Below are 19736 nucleotides of genomic sequence, written 5' to 3' on the forward strand. Positions count from 1 at the left end.
ATTTGTTTTGAATGTTTATAAATATATCTTTTCCTCCTATAAATATTTTGAATACATTGTTGTATGCAATTATCTATTAGTAATTTTGAATATTTGTAATTGTCTATTAGTAATTAGTTGGGGATGAAGAAGGGAGACGATCTTGCCAAGGATTAATTTTCACTTTGCAGGAGGATTGATTCTACACATCTATTTCATTTTAATTCTATGTATCACAATGTTTGTCAACTAATTAATTCTTAATAGTGTCCCTCTAGGTATTACTAAATATATCTTGAAAAATACCTTTTGTAATAATATACAACCTCAATATTACAACATCTAATGCATATAATGCAAGCAATCAAATCAAGCTGCCCCCCGCTGCCGTCTATTAATGTGGAACATCATATTTGACAAGATTCCAACAGGGAAAAATCTCATGAAAAGATCTTTCCACGAGCCATACAGATGTCACCTCTGCTGTAACGACGAGGAGAGCATGGATCACCTATTCCTCCACTGTACAGTCACTAGAGAGTTCTGGCACAGAATATCATCATATTATACCTTCCTCACAGCGTGGCATGGCGCGAACATACAGGAGGCTTGGAGCTCTTGGATTCGAGCACACTCAGGGAAGACCATTAACATGCCTCTCATCGTGTGTAGAGCTATTTGGATAGCTCGGAACCATATCATATTCAACAACAAAGCTCCCCACTGGCCTACAATCCTAAATCATACCATTGCAGACTACAATCTAATACCAGATGCTGTATCCAACCCCCCACCCCGCACTATTAATCCCATTGCTATTGATAAGACAAAGCCCTGGGCCTTCTTCGATGGTTCCGCACAGGATGCGGGCTGTGGTGGTGGTGCTGTATTATACATCAATGAATCACACTGCTTCAAAATACAGATCAAACTTGGAAATGGCACAAATAATTTCGCCGAATTATGCACCGCAAAGCACATCATTCATTTTGCTCACCAAAAACACTGCAGACACCTGCAACTGTTTGGAGATTCACAGATTGTTTGCAATTGGCTAAATTCTGCATCTCATTGTCATGCATATTCTTTGAGAAACATACTGGATGAAGCCAAAAGACTGACATCATCTTTTGAATCCTTTGTCTGTCGTCATATATACAGGGAACAGAATACAGAAGCGGACCAACTTTCCAAAGAAGCGGCGCACAGCCATCTAGATCAATGGCTGATACAGGAGCAGATTGATGGAACCTTCCATCAATATTATCACAGGCCTTTTGACGACCTCAATAGAACGGGTCATTGACCCGCCTAAAAACAGTCATAGCCATTTTTGACAAATTTTGACACATGGACTTATATTGTATATTTTTAAGTTTATGCACGGCCTATAGCAGTACTCATTGTGCAGAGCAATATTTTTGTAAAAAACTTGGGTTCAGTAAACAGTCAACTATATGACTCCCTGCGTGGAGATCCAGCTCTCTCAGTTTATTTTTGTATATACAGTCAGGTCACTGACCTCATATGAATATGCGACCAGCATCTACAAAATGTAATTTCCTATTATTAATAGAAATTACGACTTTTTCCTTAAGGGAAAAAAAAATGCAAGCAATCAAATAGGATTAGAAAACAACATCCACACTGAAATCAATGCATCTAATGCAAGTAATTAAATGAGATTAAAAATCAACATCTACACTAAAATCAATGCATCTAGTGCAAGCAATCAAATAGGATTAGAAATACACAACTAGATTGAAATGAATGCAGCTAGGCCAAGAAATCAAATAAGATTACAAATCAACATCTTCACTAAAATCAATGCATCTAGTGCAAACAATAAAATATAATTAGAAATCAATATCTACACTAAAATCAATGCATCTAGTGTAAGTAATAAAATAGGATTAGAAATCATCGTCTAGATTGAAATCAATGCAGTTAGTGCAAGAAATCTTCTTCCCTCTCTCCCTCCTCCATCTAATCTTTAAAAATATTTTTGATATTTACAGCCTCAAGATTAACAACATCTAATCCATCTAATGCAAACAATCAAATAGGATTAGAAAACAACATCTACATTGAAATCAATGCATCTAATGCAAGCAATCAAATAATATTAGAAATCAACATCTACACTGAAATCAATTTATCTAGTGCAAGCAATCAAATGTAATTAGAAATCAACATCTAAGCTGAAATTAATACATCTAGTGCAAGCAATCAAATATAATTAGAAATCATCATCGACACTGAAATCAATGCATCTAGAGCAAGTAATCAAATAAGATTAGAAATAAACATCTACACTGGAATCAATTCATCTAGTGCAAGCAATCATATAGGATTAGAAATCATCATCTACACCAAAATCAATGCATCTAGTGCAAGAAATCAAATAGGATTAGAAATCATCATCTACACTGGAATCAATGCATCTAGTGTAAGAAATCAAATAGGATTAGAAATCATCATCTACACTGGAATCAATGCATATAGTGCAAGAAATATTCTTCCCTCTCTCCCCCCTTCATCTATATCTATATCTCCCTTAATATCTCCTTCTTTGTCTCTCTATCTCACCCCCCCAAACACATACAGGCTCTCTCTCCATATCTATCTATCTCCTCATCCCTCTGTTCCTCCCTCTCTTCATCTCTCTCTTCTTTCCTCTATTCACCTCCCATATATATATCTCTAAATCCCTCTGCCTCTCCTTTGTATCTCTATATCACCCCCAAAACATACACACTCCTCCATTCCATCTATATCTCCCTCCTCCTTCCTCTCCCTCTCCCTCTCCCTTCCCCTTCTCTCCCTCTTCCCCCTTCTCTCTCTCTCTCTCTCTCTCTCTCTCTCTCTTCTTACCTCCCTCTCTCTCCCCCTCCAACTCTATCTCTCCCTCCCTCCCTTTCTCCTTCTCTCTCTATTCCTTCCTGTCTCCCCCTTTCTCTCCCACCTCCCTCTGTGTACCCTCCCTCTCTCTCTCTCTCTCGCTCTTTTCCCTCCAACTTTGTCACTATCTTCCTCCCTCTCTCCTTCTCTCCCCTCTTCCTTTCATCTCTCCTTCTTTGTCTCTCTACCTCACCCCAAAACATACACACTCTCTCTTCATCTCTCCCTTGTAACTCCCTCTCCCTCTCTCTTTCCACTTTTCTCTCCCTATGTCTTTCTTCTTCACTCCCTCTCTCCTCCTCCAACTCCAACTCTATCTCCCTCCCTCTCTCCTTCTCTCCCCTCTTCCTTCCATTTCTCCTTCTCTGTCTCTCTATGTCACCCCAAAACATACACACACTCTCTCCATCTCTCCCTTGTCACTCCTTCTCTCTCTCTCCACTTTTCTCTCTCTATGTCTTTCTTTTTCACTCCCTCTCTCCTCCTCCAACTCTTACTCTCTTTCCCTCCCATTCTCCTCCTCTCTCAAGTCCTCTCTCTAGTCATTTCCTACTCTCCATTTCCCTCCTACCTCCCTCTCTCCCCCATCTCTCGCTCTCTCTCTCCCCCCCCCCCCCCCCCCCCTCCAACCTTGTCACTCTCTCGCTCCCTCTCTCCTTGTCTTTCTCCGCCTCCCCACCCCCCCAATCTTTGAGTCTCCCTCTCTCTCTCTTACCCTTCTCCCCCTCTCTCACTCCTCTCTTTCTCTCTCTCTTTATTCTTCCTCTCCATTCTCCTTCATTTCATCACCATCTCTCCCCTGTCACTCCCTATATCTCTCCACCTCTATCACTCTTATGTATTTATTATTCCCTCCACATATATCTAGAGTTAATATATATCATGATATATTAATACATATTGTAACATAATAAATTGAATATTATATTAAATTTAATATTTTATTAGTCCAAAGGTAATAAATTTAATAATATTAATATTGGATTTAATTATGTTTTTACATGACATGATAACAAAATTTATAATAAATGTACATCAAATTAATATTTTCAAATATTACAACTTTGATGTGGAAATGTTTGCCTTTAAAGATTTTAATATATCCATAAGATATGATTTTTCCTTTTTCAACATTCATTTTACAAATATTTAATTAAGAGAAATATTAAAGGATTTTGGAGCAAGAATTTTTTATTCTGGGTTGAATTAACCTTTTTCTTTTGATTTAAGAAATGGTATTGGCTATAGTAAAAAGTAAAGGTGTTTAAAATTTTACCTTATTTGAAATTTTAATATGGTAATTTTTTTTATTAAATGTAAATTTATGACCCATTCAAATTCGAACTATTAAACACAAAAGATAATTTATTATCCATTCAAATTATATATAATAATACATAGTTATATTTTAATAATTAATTTTAGTCCATTAATATCAATAAAAAATTATCTATAATCTAAAAATTCAAGTTATATATAATTTAAGATTCAAATTAATGTTTTGGCCCAAATTAGTGAAAATTATTTTTATTATGTTTTGAGGACCTGACATACTTACACATTGCGGTTATATTGGGATGTAGAATGTGTCTAATGAATTTGTTAAAATAATTGAATGACCTTGTGCAATTAATCACAATTAAATCTTACATTATTTAATTCCGGAATTTGTCCAGCTTATGGCACAACAACCTTTAAATTGTTTTGTTTGGTTTTATAAATTATAACCTGGATCCATTGTTTTTGTATTTTAAATGCAATAAATGAGATGCAACTAATTTAGTATACAAAGTGAGCTAAGGCAAACTAACAAAATTAATAAGATAAACACCACATCAAATGTAATTATTTCTTTAACTCTTTAGCAAAAAGTTTAAAAAAATCAACACTTCCCGTTTGACATAGGTTTTTGTCTATTATACTTCTAGAAAGCTTCTTATTTCAACTTAATTGAAGGTCTAGATTGATTCTCAAGGGAATATGCTCAGCATATGCTTAGTCTTGATGCTTATCAATCACTGTAGTGTATTACAAAGTTTATCAACTCTTACAAAGTTGATCAACCCACCAATTTTCTAGGGATTTGAGATTTTTCCCATTCTAATAAGTTCCTCCATGATAAGTTCCTCATTATTATTTATAACATTTATTTATATGTAAGCAAATTTTATTTAGCAAAATGGTCCATTACTTTTAATAAATTAAAAGAAAAATAGATTTATGTCATGTGGCTTTCACCTACCAATTTCCTAGGGATTTGAGATTATTCTAATTCTAATAAGTTTTTCCATGATAAGTTCCTATTATTATTTATAACATTCATTTATATATAAGTAAATTTTATTTAACAAAATGATACATTTTACAATAAGATGTGTAATTCCTTTTTCTTTTAAACTAAAGTTGACTCATAACTTTTTTATACATACTTAATCATATAAATGTGTACATATTGCATATTATTGCAATAATTTTTAAATTGACCATATTAATATTTTTAATATAGTTATATATAATTAGATTTTAAGAATGAAAAACCTTGCGGGAAAATGATATGGGATGTTGTGGAGTGATGATTACTAAATGACAACCCAGTAGTATGAATAGTATTTGAAAATTACGACTCTATTAGTATGAATAGTATTTATACAACTCTATGATAATAATATAATTTTGAAATTTTGAAATTATTATTAATATGAACTAAAGGCGTAAATGTTTTCCTCATATTATATTTTATTTATAGTCATGTCATATTCCGCTTCCTAATTGTCATAGAATTAAAAGGTGCAAGGACGAAATCGATATAAATGAGGAAGCTTAAAAGCCAAAATTGTCATTCAGTGATTTAAATGACGAAGTTATGAGAGTTGCATTTAAATCACATGGCTAATTTTTCAGATATGACTTCTAATTCACAACCTTGGACAAGGAGTATATTGGAAAAGTAAGACAATGAGAATATTGAAAAAGTAAAGCGAACTTGTAAGAGCTCAGGGTACACGAAACATATGGGGAATGGGAGTGAGCCGTTCACATTTACACAGCTCTGAATTTCCACGATTGGCAATTCAAATAAAAGAGAGGGAAATGACTATGCACTCGAGCATTGGAATGTCAGGGCTGAATTGCCATGATTTATTATCTCCGGATGCTTAGCATAAAAAGACTCGAACGAGGTAAAACTGCTTGTATTTGCCTGCAAACCTGATAATTTTAAACCAGAAATGCCAAAGACACCGAAAAATATAAAGTTACTATCTAGAGTCCCAGCTTGAGCTGCAACAATTGACTCACTACTTGAACACCATAGCTGGAGCCTGGAAATAGTAGGGAGAATGTTAAAGGGTACAAAATTAAATAATAATATTGAAATCCATAAATGTCTGCAGCGTTGATAAGGAATTGGCATAAGCCGACAGTTTCGAACTACATACTTAACGACACAGAGACTCGGGATTTTCAGCCTGAAGTTTACATGCTGACTGTACTATATCTACGCAGATGCTAACGGCACAGTGGATCGCAACGCATTAGAGGAAACCTCATAGTGGCTCCAATTAAAGCTATTTTGCGGACAAAATACTGGCCAATGTATTCCTCATTTTAGGAACTGCAGCACTTACGGCAAATATGACGAATACGCGATTCCGTTCATACTAAATGCAACTGAATTTTAAAGCTCGCATGCACAGCTTCAGCTAAACGACAGCTCTGATAAAAAGAGGACTACGCAATTGCTTGAGCGCGACGATTTTACCCCAAATATGACAGATAATACTAAAAAACGGCAACAAACGCTTGGATTACATGTTGCGTTTTCAATCAAGAAAACGGAAAAGCTTAACTGGTTAGGGTTCCCCGGGGGTCAAAGCTATGCACAGATCGAAAAGATTTCTGGCAGTTCTCGAGCAATTCACAGCCACGAATAAGCAAAGAAACTCTATTGACGAAAATATTTATAGATTTAAACTTGCAGAGCTGGATATTATGAATAAATGATAAAATGTATAGCTGTCTGTCAGTTTTCTTTGGAGATCCAAATTGTCTGTCAGAATACCCGATAAGAGAAGTAATAAACGTAAGAAAAGTAGAAAAATGCATAATATATACTCACACCTAACAGAATATGCCGAGGCGTCATTTTTTTTTTTTTTATTTTACCTTCCAAAACGATAGAAAAGTGTCCTTCACTGTACAGTTTCTTCCCGGTCAAAATTTGTTTTAAATCCCTTTTTCTCGCTATTTTCTGCCATATCCCTTCAATACGGGACCCCTCTAAAACAAAGGCTAATGATGTAGAATGAAAGATGCGGCTTACCTTTGCAGCAGCAGTCGCCATGGAGGCTTCAGACTCCGAAACGGCGCATTTTCAAGTAAGCTACTTTTCACCATGAAAAGTCCTCTCCGATGTAAAACGCCATTAATAACTCTGTTACTGTAAATAATGAAAGCAACCAAAGGCTTATTACTGAAAACTACAGCGAGCTTTAGCAGAGGGATTTTCGTCTAGTCCTTTCGCTAAAACCGACGGTATTGTAAACTTTCCGAACTACTCCAGCGTTTTAAATATTTCGCCTCTTTTATGGCCAAAGAAGTGGAAACCAGGGGCGGTTTTCCGTTGACTGTCCAGGGCTGGCAGCCTGGCAGGCCAGACCAGGCCAGAGACCTGAGTGCGTTTGCGGTTGTGTTTCGTTGGTAGGCAGAAGAAGCATGCAGTGGTAGGTGAACTTCCGTTATATTGTAATCATTTATTGCCACGAGAAGCTCGAGGGAAAAGGCCATCGTGGATGGTCCTCGTCTCTCTATTTCCCTTTTGTCACTGCTCGACCGTGTGAAGTAAATATTCTGGTAAAGATTCTATCCTAGAGCAATAGCTATAGGTCACGGGAGCAATAGCTATAGCTCATGCATATGGTGTTTTAGGCGTTTTTGATGGTGCTGAATCTATTTTCACTATAAAAACACGATTCAAACATTGTCTTTATAAGATTTTTTGATCACTCTGGACCAACCCTACATTAACTCCATTCCAAATGCCTATTCAAAAAAAACGGACGATGCCCGCCAGTTTCCACTCTGAATTTTTCAGTTTAACAGCGCCAGAGTTGTCTCTGTCCCGACCCTTCTCCCCTGCGACCCGTCCCATGAAGCGTTTGTCCCTGCGAATTACTCTGAGGCATTCTCCACCTGTTTTTATCTCATAGGTATCACATGGTTCTCCTCTGGAGGGAAAAACACAACTAATATTCGCTTATATACGGGGCATTAATATACAGGAATTGATTTATATATCGGGCACTCTGATTTATACACTGATTCCTTTCGACACTTTAATCTCTGGCAATATGTAAGCATGCTTACGTTGTCAAAACCACTGCCACAGACTACTCCTTAAAAATATCTCACTGAGTTTGCTACCAATCCCAATTGATTATATTCCATGTGCCACATGTAAGGGGTTACTGTGAAATTTCACTATAGGTGTCACTTGATGATGGAGTAGTTCAACAGCCCTGATTTATATATACACCTATAACCAAAGAAATTTAGTTTAGATCCATAGAAAAGGTAGGAATTTAAATGGACACAATGCTTCTTAATCTTGGATCAAATTAAGTATTAATGGAAATTGCTATCTTGAGCTACACTCATCCAATAATTATATTACTTAGTTTCTAGGTGTTCACTCAACATTGAGGCTTTCAATGCCACTTCCTTCCCTCAAGTAGTCATACATACAATTACTTTGGCACTTGAGCATTCCTACTTCTATGAGAGACTTTTGTAGCATAAAAGATATGCTTTCATGTTGCACACCATTGTATGATGACGAGCTATGTATCATTAGGTGGGTGCACTTAATTTATGAACACTTCCTATTCTATCCAATCTCTCTTGTGACAAACATACATGAAACACAGACATAAAACCAATAATGCATGAATATTTGGTAATGTTCACACACTTCTGCTTATGGCATAATATCTCCAAATTTTCATAGTACACAAGGCTTTTTACAAAAGGTAGTACACTAATATTAGTCTTTCATAGTATTTCATAGTATTAGTCTTTCCTTTTCATACATTATATAGGAAAGGGTATTACACTTTAAGATCCATAATATCCAGGAAAAAAGTAAAAATAAAAATTACAATATTTTTATGATTATATTTACAAAGCAAAGTCTATCCCTAAATCTAGACATAAAATGAAAATGTCTTCTGAAAACTGATCTTGAGATGGATGTTGCTTCCCCTATTTTCAAAATTGTTGCCTTGTCTGCAAAGACATCTTCAGGCTTGTTCAGTTGTCCATGGCCTCTGTTGCTTCAGCCAACAGACTCAACTTGTCCTAGCTTGCCATTACTCTGTTAACCCTTCTACTCCGTTTCTGCAAAGTTCTAACAATTGCTAGGGTTTCAGGTTTTTTCTCTTCAGTTGTAGCAAGTCCCTCCTCGTCATGAATAACAATTGGTTCCTTTAATCTAGGATTCAGCCTAGCTTTAAGCTTTAACCTCAATTTATTTGTGGGCCTGGTTTGTGGCCTTCTCAAATACTCTGTTCTCTGGCTCGATTCTTCATGGCCCTTGCTCTCAACTTCTTTCCTTTCTTGGTCTTCTTGCTGACATTTTTTAGCCCTCGTTTTATAAACCCTAGGGTTTGTTTCTTGGTTATGGTTTTCTGTAGCTTTTTTAACAGCCAAATGGCTGGTTTCATCTTGTGTAGTTAGGGCTTTCCTCTTTTTCTGTCTTCTAGAGAAAGTGTGTCCCACTGCTCTTCTCCTTTGTTGCTAGGCTTGCTTGCTCAACTCATGGATATACAATATCTAGATCAAACCATGGTGATAGACATCATGTGGGTGAAAAATATTTCTCTTCTTAGCACTTGTGACCATTTTAATTAGACTTTGATGTAGGTAAAAGGGCAGGTTCATTTTGTTAAAACCGACCAAGTGCACGAGAAATCTCATATGATACAAGAAAATTTTGGAGAACCTACCATCACATGTTAAAAACAATTGAACCATCCTCATAACATGAACCCACTCTGGCTTCAAAATATTGCAGTGAATTCCAATGCTCCAACATGGGTCATGGCAATCATCTTTTAGAAAATAATTTAGGTTTACTCCCTGCACCATCCTTTTCTTAAACCACCTTTCTCCATCAATTGGTAGTTTAGTTGCTTCAGCAATGCTGTCTTCTGTTACCTGAAACCCTAACCCCTGAATCGTAGCACTACTGCCATCAAATGTATCAATAAAATCTGAGGTTAGTTTGAAGTCATACCCGCTGAATAAGTGGAAGAATTTCTCCCAACCCGCGTCTCTAAACATTAGCAACAACTTAGCTCCATAAATCTCGAAAAGTGTTGCCCCATCTGGCTCATACCCCTCAAGGTTCCCACTCTTTCGCATTGTTCCCCTAACAACAAGTCCTATGAATTCACCGCTGAAATATCCTCCCCAATTTCTACAAACTAACTTTATGTGCATCATCTCAAGATAAGTTACCACCACCTGTTAATAGCTTTGGAATAAAACATTGCCCTTTCATACCATCTAACCATTCACCATTCACTTTATACATCCACTTTTCATGAGCCTTTAGTATCCATATTAACCAAAGTTTAATGTTTAATTTATTAAACATCACTTTATTGACCCCTTAACTTTAATAATAATGTTTTTTTAAGGTTCCAAAACTATAACTTCACATTAACACTTCAATCTCATCATTTTCTAGCATTGTTGTAGGTGTTGGAAAATGATTTTCCAATGTTTTTTCTGAAGGAGGCTTGCAAAGTTTTTTGGAAATGAAAGTTGTAACATTACAAATTAAATGGATGTTTGACTAACCTGAAATGTAGGGTATGACCTAACCCTTGCAACTTTACAAGAAGTAACCCAAATACTTTAAAACCTTGAAAGAAATTATTTTCCACTAAGTTTGGTTTTTGCTTCATGGAAAACAACGTTCATTTCCTTAAGATCTAAGGATCTCTCTTATGTTTAGTTGTGGTCGTCCATTCAAAAGGAGTGAAAACTTTGGTTTTATAATGTTTCTCGTTATAATATTAAATCCAAGTTGTTTTGGTTTCCCTTGAAGAAAGACAAAATACTAGACAAAGTGACGAAGCCTGTGAATGGCATGCCCATCTTTGAAGATCTCAAAGTTTGGTTTGCAACGAATTAGTATTCCTGGAGCAAGTTTGAACAATTGTTCAATGATATTATTACTTTGGATTTTGCAAAACTTTGATGAATATGCCTTTAGGTTTATAACTTCAACACATTAAATTTCAAATTGTGACATGCAAAAGTCAGATGCTTACATGATACTCTCTATCTTGAGCTTCATGATAAGTGATTTTCTCCATCTTAACTTTGACACTCAAATATTTTCAGTTTTCTGTCGAAATTTGTCAAACCAAGAAATCCTTAGATTGTAATTTTCACAATTCTAAGGTGGCAAGCTTGTAAACTTGTAGTGCTGACATTCAAACTGTTGGATTAAAGCAAAAATATGATTTCAAAAGAACTGTAAAATCCCTACCAAAAAAGGGTTAGAAATCTTCACAAAAAACTATAGGGAAAAATGGTAATTTAAATCTACAACGTAGTGGTTATGTTCAATGTTGTTTGAGTTTTTTGAATAATCACATTCAATATACGCAGTTTACTTTTAAAACTCTTTAAACAATTAGATGATAATTGTCATTCTTTCCAACTTGGGTGATTAATACTATGTTTTGTTTATGCTTTTTACTTTAGATGAGTTGAGAAAATGTAAAATATATATCGTCAAAGTTGATATTTCCAAAGGAAGAAAAGGAAAAAGAAAAGGAAATACATCGAATCATAGATGGTATACTTGTGTTAATATTACAAAAAATAATTAATAATATGGACAGAGCAGGGGTGATGAATTTTCTCTTCTTGGAATGGTTTGCATTGGAACTAGGGGTTTGTTTATTAAATTTCCCCATCGATGTGTAAAAATTGTAAATTTAGTTGTGCAGGATTAAAAAAATTCTAAATTTAAATTAGGAAGATGAATTCAACAACCTCAAAAACCCTAACCAATGTGGGCTACAGTGGTACCCAGCATGAAAGGTAGTGTAAAAAATAAATAGCCATTTCATTTCAGTGGCTCATATATACAAATTACTGGTTAAAAGTATTGATAAGAAATCTAATCAACAAAACAATATGTTCAGTGAAAGGATCAAGACTAGTTCCATTCACAAAAGCACGGCCTTGAGTGCCTGCCAGTGGATTATTTGTTCACAATACTCATAAATATGTTCTTATAGGGTAGATAGTTGAGATCTTTTCCTTCATTGCAACACATTCTAGAGTTTTTCCAAGGCCCGTCATTCAAATCTACATGAGATTTATTTATGAATACATTCCCAAACAAATTTAGAGCTTAGAGCAGTTTCTATGTCCATTATGCATATTTCTCTTATTCCATACATTTTAGCAAATAGAGAAGAGTCATCTCCCCTTTGTGTTATTTATTTGCAAGACGAAGTACAATATTTTGAACATGATGTGAGGGAGTTGGGTTCATTGAATTTTTTAGTTGTAAATGTTCATTGGGACAATAGGTTTCCTAATATGTTTCCACTTTTTCTTTACAGATTGTGAGTCAAAATGGAAAAGAAATGGAAGATTATAATGGGTCTTGAGGTGCAAGACCCTAAAGAGAAAATCATATTTTTTGGTAAAGATTTACTTTGATCGAAAGTATCTAAGGCCAACATGAGTATTGATTGAGTTGCAAAAATTCTTGTACGTAGAGTCGATGGCTTCAGTAAAGGAGAGGAAATGAATCCATATGCTCCATGTACCTTCATCCAATGAAAAACTAAGACTTCAAGCTTAATCGAAGATCCAAGCTTAAGGGGTAGTGCTGCCCTGCGATGAGAACTATAAGTATTTTAGAAATGTCCTGTTTAGATGTTGGTATTAATAGTGCTTTATTATTTGTCATATGTTTTGACATATTAAAATTTGTTATGTAGTTATGCTTGCTCATATGGTCCAGAGGACAATAGAAAAAAATGTACAACCAAATGAAAGAAATCATTTGTGAAAAAGAGGGGTTGCCAGTGCCATTTTATTGTAAAGGTTATGGTTCAAAGCCTCGAGATAGAAATAATAACATACAAAATGTATGATCATGAAGATGGGGAAGGATGGCCATGTCATGGAAAACATGACATTTCATGTGATGTTAGGTCTATGCATAAGCCAAGGCTTTCAAGGGACATGGTTTCTTATGTAGAAAGTTGTTTTTTTCTACAAGTTCCAATTGACTCAGTTTGTAAAATGCATATTAAAAAATATGTTGACATAGATGTCGCAGATCAGGATAGGGATTTTTTATTATGCATAAAAGATGTCGTAAACATCTATAATCATTTGATGAAAAGAAATTACAAACTACATAAAAAAATGAAATGGGTGTGAATCTTTGGTATGAAAAAAACGAAAATGATTCCTTCTTTTACTAAAAGCCCAATGGTCAATATGTCCCTTTTATAGTTGGAATACAAACAAAATGGATGTTGGACACTATGGTTGAGTTATCCCATAATAACTTAATAGCCATGGATTCAACATTCAACACAAATAAATATGGGGTTAGTATTTTTCCAATGATTCATTTAGTAAAATCATTTTGATTGTAATGATTCAATATGATTAATGGCGTAAAATTAACTTCATTTTTTTAATATGACAATATCAGTTGTACACACTCGTGGTGTTTGACGAGCAACAAAGCGGGGTTCCAGTCACATGGGTGGTGATGTCACATAGTACATCACAAGATATATCACTATGGTTGGAGCACCTCATGCATAGGTGTTATCAACTTCATCCTGATTGGAAGGTCAATGCCTTTATGGTTGATGATGCATTGGCTGAAATTATTGCTTTGAGGTAACTTCAATCTTCTTATTTGACATTGCAACTTGTATTCAATCTAAATATTTCTCACTTAAAATGAATTAAATATGGCAGGAGCATCACTAGGTGTGAAGTAATATTGTGTGTTTGGCACATAGGGAGAGCATGGCTCAAAAATGTTAACAGGTTGACCAATAGTTTAGAAAAATCAAAAGAGATGTTCAATGAACTAGGCTATATCATGAAAGATTGTTCAAACGATAAAATGACTAATGCAATAAATGGATTTTTCACCAAATTTGCAACTGAGGAGAAGTTCTTGGACTATTTCCATAATAATTGGGTTGTTGGTGATAAGTTTAGTAAGTTCACATACTCTTTCTTGTGTTTATACTTTTTTTGTTTCATAAAGACAAGATATATTTACTAATTGAGTTTTTACATTTAGGGATGTGGGTAAATAGTTTCCGATATTTTCCTCATGCAAATTAGGAGACAATTAATGTTGTGGAATCATACCAATGTTATCACAAGACTACCTCTCTACCTGATCGAAGAAAGAAATGTTCTCGTAGAATGGACGGGCTATTTTATACTCTCCTCACAAATATTGAACTGTGTAACCGATTCAAGAAAATTTTGAAAAAAAGAAGGACATTTGAACAAGCACAAAAAAGAGAAGCAACTTGAATCGTCAATGGAAAAAGCTAGAAGAATTCTAGATAGTGATTGCAACCCTCATGAGAGCATATCTCATGCTTATTGGGTGAGGAGTCAAAGTACACCTAATAAGTGATATCTTATCACTTGGCATCACACAATTTTTTTCACTTGTGATTTCCCATGGTCTATTCGTGGCAACATTTGCAAGCATGCCATAAAGGTAGGTTGGTTGTATTCCCCTTCAATGAATTCAAATGCTTTATTGGATCATGATACCACACCCAATACATTCAATGCCCCTCCTGAGATAGCTATAAAGGAGCCAAACCTCAATGCAGATGTTGACACAACTATCATGGTTGATAACAATGTAGATCCAAATGTTGAAGAAATTCATTTGGCTAGAGAGTAGTTGTTTGGCTACATATACTTGTTGAGGAATAGCCCTCCTGCTACTTTGAGAAAGACAAAACAGTTGATAGGTTTGGTTTGAAAAATGATGGATGATGTCAATAATCTTCATATTATGTACTTTGACGTCACCCTTGGGTTGGGTGCTTATGAGTCATATTTGAAGATAAAGAAGAGTTTCCCTAGCCCTCAAAAGAAATAGAAAAGAGGAAAACAAAGTGGCAACTTGGAAATTAATTTGAATGTCCTTGCATCTAATTATGAACCATTTCATATGCTAATCATGAATGAAAAGATAATTGGTTATTGAACCCCGACATCAATATCTATTCATGTCGTAGATGCCCAATTCTGTATGAATCGATACTTGCAACATCTCAATAAGTGAGGTCATCCTCGTTCCAAAAATGCATCCTCTATTGTCCCAGGTAAGTTCCATAAAGTGACTAGACCAACATGTTTAGATTAGTGTATATAGACATAACCATTTCGTAATGAAGAAGTTTACAAATGTTTGTAGTGGTACAACATACCACTATTGTGTTTTCTCCTATGGATCATCCTCCATTGGAGCACGCTTCATTGGCTAAAAAGTGTCCAATTAGTGATTTGTCAGGTTTGCTGCTATATCTTTGCTATTAATTTGTTCTTAAATGTGTGTAATGGATGTTATTGATGTTGTTAATGTAGTGTGCGAATGATCAAATTTAGGCTTCTACAATCCATATCTAGTTTCAGAGAAATCTTTTTTAGTGATAATCACATCAAGAATCATTTGTCAACGGGTTTTGAACCAACCAGTGTGGTTCATCATCAGGACAAGATGAAGAATCAGATCATGGCAATGAGTTAAATAGAGATATAAATCATTCCAACGTTGGAATGATTTGTCTCTTTATTGAACTCATTGCCATGATCTAATTCTTCATCTTGTCCTAACGATGAACCACATTGATTGGTTTGAAACGTGTCGACAAATGATTATTGATGTAGTGTCTAAATGTTTGCAAATGTGCAACATCCCACAATGTGCCTTCAATTCAAGCACATAAACGGATGCACCGCTGATCTAGTTATCACATCATTCAAAGTGCATTGGATGTGATTCCTAATTCATGTAGTCCATAATACGACGTGTGTATTATTTTACATGTCATTATTTTCTTTGATGAAAATTGCATTGTTATCTTATAGATGCAAGAGCTTCTTCTATGGATCATCCTCAATTGGAGCACACTTCGTTGGTTGACAATTGTCCAATTAGTGATTTATTAAGTTTTTTTCTATATCTTTGCTCTTAATTTGATCTTAAATGCATGTACTGGATATTACTGATGTTGTTAATGTAGTGTATAAGTGTTTTCATATGTGCGACATCCCACCTGCATGCCTCCAATTCAAGCACATAGATAGATGAACCACCAATCTAGTTATCACATCATTCAAGGTGCATTGCATGGGATTCCTAATTCATGTAGTCCATGTTTTTGTGTGTATTACTTCACATGTCATAAGTTTCTCTAATGAAAATTGCAGTATTATCTTACAGATCCAAGGGCTTCTCCTATGGATCATCCTCCATTGGAACATTCTTGGCTATTTGACAACTCTCACATTGGTGATTTGACAGGTTCTTTGCTATGTCTTTCCTCTTAATTTTTTGTTAAATGTGTGTACTAGACGTTATTGATGTTGTTAATGTGGTGTCTGAATGTTTGTAGAGGTGTGACATCTCACCTGTGTGCCTTCAATTCAGGAACATAGACGAATACACCATCAATCTAGCTATCACATCATTCAAGGTGCATTGGATGGGATTCCTAATTCATGTAGTCCATATTTTGACGTGTGTATTACTTCACATGTCATAATTTGGTCTAATGAAAAATGCATTGTTATCTTATAGATGCAAGAGATCATCCTCCATTGGAACATGCTTGGCTATTTGACAACTTTGAAATTGGTGATTTGCCAGGTTTGTTGCTATATATTTCCTCTTAGTTTGCTCTTAGTCTCCTAGTGATCCAAGGTGGAGATTTATCTCCCTCTCCTAATGAAGTAAAGCACAAGGGGTGTATGAGTATAACACAAGAGGTGTCAGCAAGTTATAATGGTTGGTTTCCAAAATTACAGTCAACACCACATAATGGATGTCACATGTTTATTTTGTTCATTGAAGCTCTAATCTAGCTATCAAGCTTGAAATAGGTTTATGTTTCATGTGATTCCCAATTCTCATACTGGGAACATTGTTCCTAGTATAATATTGACATGCATATATTGAAAACTTGTGACGTGTCTAAAGAGTTTGTTATGTTATGCAATTCATTTTCCCAACAGACAAACAACATGCCAAAGATAAAGCTTTGGAAATCCAAACAAATGATTTGGAGACAACTTGTAATAAAACAGTCATCTATTATGATTCCTAGTACGAGAGCTCAACATGGAATACACATAATTTTGTAAATAGGGATAGACTTTGTTTAGTAAATTGTATCATAAAATATTGTAATATTTTATGGTTTCTTTCCCCGATATTATGGATCTTAAATTTTTGTACATTTTGCTATATAATGTATGAAAAGAAAGACAAAGGGTTCAGAACTCTTTGGGAAAAACCATGTGTGTGTTGTAGACTTTTCAAGATCAATACAGCTTTCTCTCTATAGAAGTTTGAAAGGTTTCAGAGATTCACGTGTTACTGGTTTTTGGTCCATCCTCCTTCTATGTGCTTGTTCTCATTTTTGTTGCTCATATGTTCATATCTTAAATATTTGAATATAGTTGTAATAAACTAGAATTCATGTTGGATTGATCATTCTCATAATATTTAAATGATCTAAGCATTTTTCCATCTAAAGGTTACATAAATCATTGTGTGGTGCTCTGTATTTTTTGAGATCAATGTTATTCTTCTATCACATCTTGATTTTTACAATTTGAACAAAGAAGCAAACACTTGTCTTGCCTATGGCAAATTTTTGAAGGATTTGTAGCTCTTACTCGTTTTTGTAAGCATAAGCACGCATATAAGTATAGACTGTTGGAAATAATACTGAGAGGGGGGGTGAATCAGTATTATCTAATTCTTTTTTAATCAATCTTCCTTATTTGTTCTTTGAATTATTTTTTCATGTCAGTACCATAAAATAATGAGCATGAACAAAGAAAAACCAGATAGTCACACCAAAGAACACAAGATGTAAGGTGGAAACCCAATGTGGGTGAAAACCACCTGCTGCAATATGTCTCTATCTTCTTTCAACTTATAAACTTCTTTTACAATGGTTTTGTACTGGTGCAGTCCTTTACCAGGTTGCAGGCTGCAACCTGCAGAGAGCTACAACTCTCTCTTTCTCGTTTTCCAGTCTCTCCTGGAAGGGAGCTACAACCCCCTACTTCTTTTCATAAAGCATCAAATGATCATCAAGTACATAAAAGTTACAGTCCACTACAGTTATCAGATCAGCAATAACAGAACTAACCCAGAACACCTTATCAACAGAAACTTTCAGTCAACAGAACCTTTTAATACAGATACGCAGTTTTCCCTTCTGTGGCCTGCGTCGCTACGCAGTTCACCTTCTGCTTTCCTGCGTATACCCGCAGGAATCCTTCTGCCGAACTGCGTGCCCACGCACTGTACCTTGAACCGCGCTGCGTATTGTTACTGCAGGGACGCACCCAAAAATACTATCGTGCCGCGTACAGACGCACCTGAAAATACTATCGCGCCGCGTAATTTTACTGCACGGACGCACCTGAACCTTAGTCGCTCTGCGTACCCACGCAGGTCTCCTTCTTCTGCTCTGCGTACCGACGCAGGTCTCCTGTTTCTGCACTGCGTACCCACGCAGCTCCTCTGTTAAACACTTGCGTCCTTCTGATTAGGGCCGAATAGGCAGTCCACCAGAGTGGCACAGTTGCTCAGATCTGATCATGCGCTCGAGAGATCACCCTTCACCGATTCGCCTTCAACTTCCCTTTCATATAGATCAAGCTTTTAAGACCATAACCCAATATTTCAGATCTAAAGATATTCAATTGCAAAAGATGCTTAGCCAAGTGATCTCCTTTGCTTTATATAGGCAAGCTCCTCCTGAAATCATGGAACAATACCACGAGCCGACACCATAATAACCCAATACCGTCGGCTAAATACCAAGAGTAAAACATAAGAAAACCCCACATGTGAATTTCTTTGCCTTGAAATGTGTGCACTGGGGGTACGCACCTCCTGAACAGCTGGCCTGCGTATCTGGACGCGGTCCCTGCATGGAGTACCTGCGGGTACGCACCTTCTGAACTGATTTCCTGCGTACTTCTTAATTTTCAACAAATTGAGAGCCTTGCCACGGGAGTTGCCATCAAGTACAACATCTGTAACATATAGCCATACCAGAAACATAATGCCAACAATCTCCCCCTTTGGACTTGATGGCAACCTCACAAAATCTTCAGCTTCATTCTCCCCCTTTGACATCAAGGGCAAAGGGGTATGCTCCCCCTAAGATCATGCTCCCCCTGAATATGAACCAGATCTGCAACAAAGAACCATAATCCACCATGAAAGAGATAGAGACATATTGCAGCTATTTCCAAGATCTCCTTCTGACCATCCTCCATAATGCCAACAATGCATTATATGCTCCCCCTGAACCTGTACCATCAATCAGAAAAGGTTCAACAATAAGATGATGCATCAACAACCCCCAACTTTTGCCTGAGGTATTCAAAAGTGTCCCTGGGCAATGGTTTGGTGAGAATATCAGCAACTTGTTCCTTAGAAGGAACATACTCCAGCTTGACCTTCTGTTCAAGTACTTGTTCCCGGAGAAAATGGTACTTGATTGGTATGT

At 35.9% G+C, this 19736-nt stretch overlaps 1 protein-coding gene across 1 annotated transcript; it reads left to right on the plus strand.

Annotated features, from left to right (window-relative positions):
• The first annotated feature begins 376 nt into the window (after positions 1-376).
• Positions 377-1285, plus strand: LOC149167266 (uncharacterized). Its single transcript, XM_089430430.1, has one exon. The coding sequence runs from the start codon at positions 377-379 to the stop codon at positions 1283-1285; it is 909 nt and encodes a 302-aa protein (XP_089286556.1).
• The last annotated feature ends 18451 nt before the right edge of the window (positions 1286-19736 follow it).

Source organism: Pinus tabuliformis, chromosome 5_1 (assembly GCF_031772625.1).
Source record: "Pinus tabuliformis cultivar Carrire ecotype Pingquan chromosome 5_1, CPIR1, whole genome shotgun sequence".
Classification (NCBI taxonomy): domain Eukaryota; kingdom Viridiplantae; phylum Streptophyta; class Pinopsida; order Pinales; family Pinaceae; genus Pinus; species Pinus tabuliformis.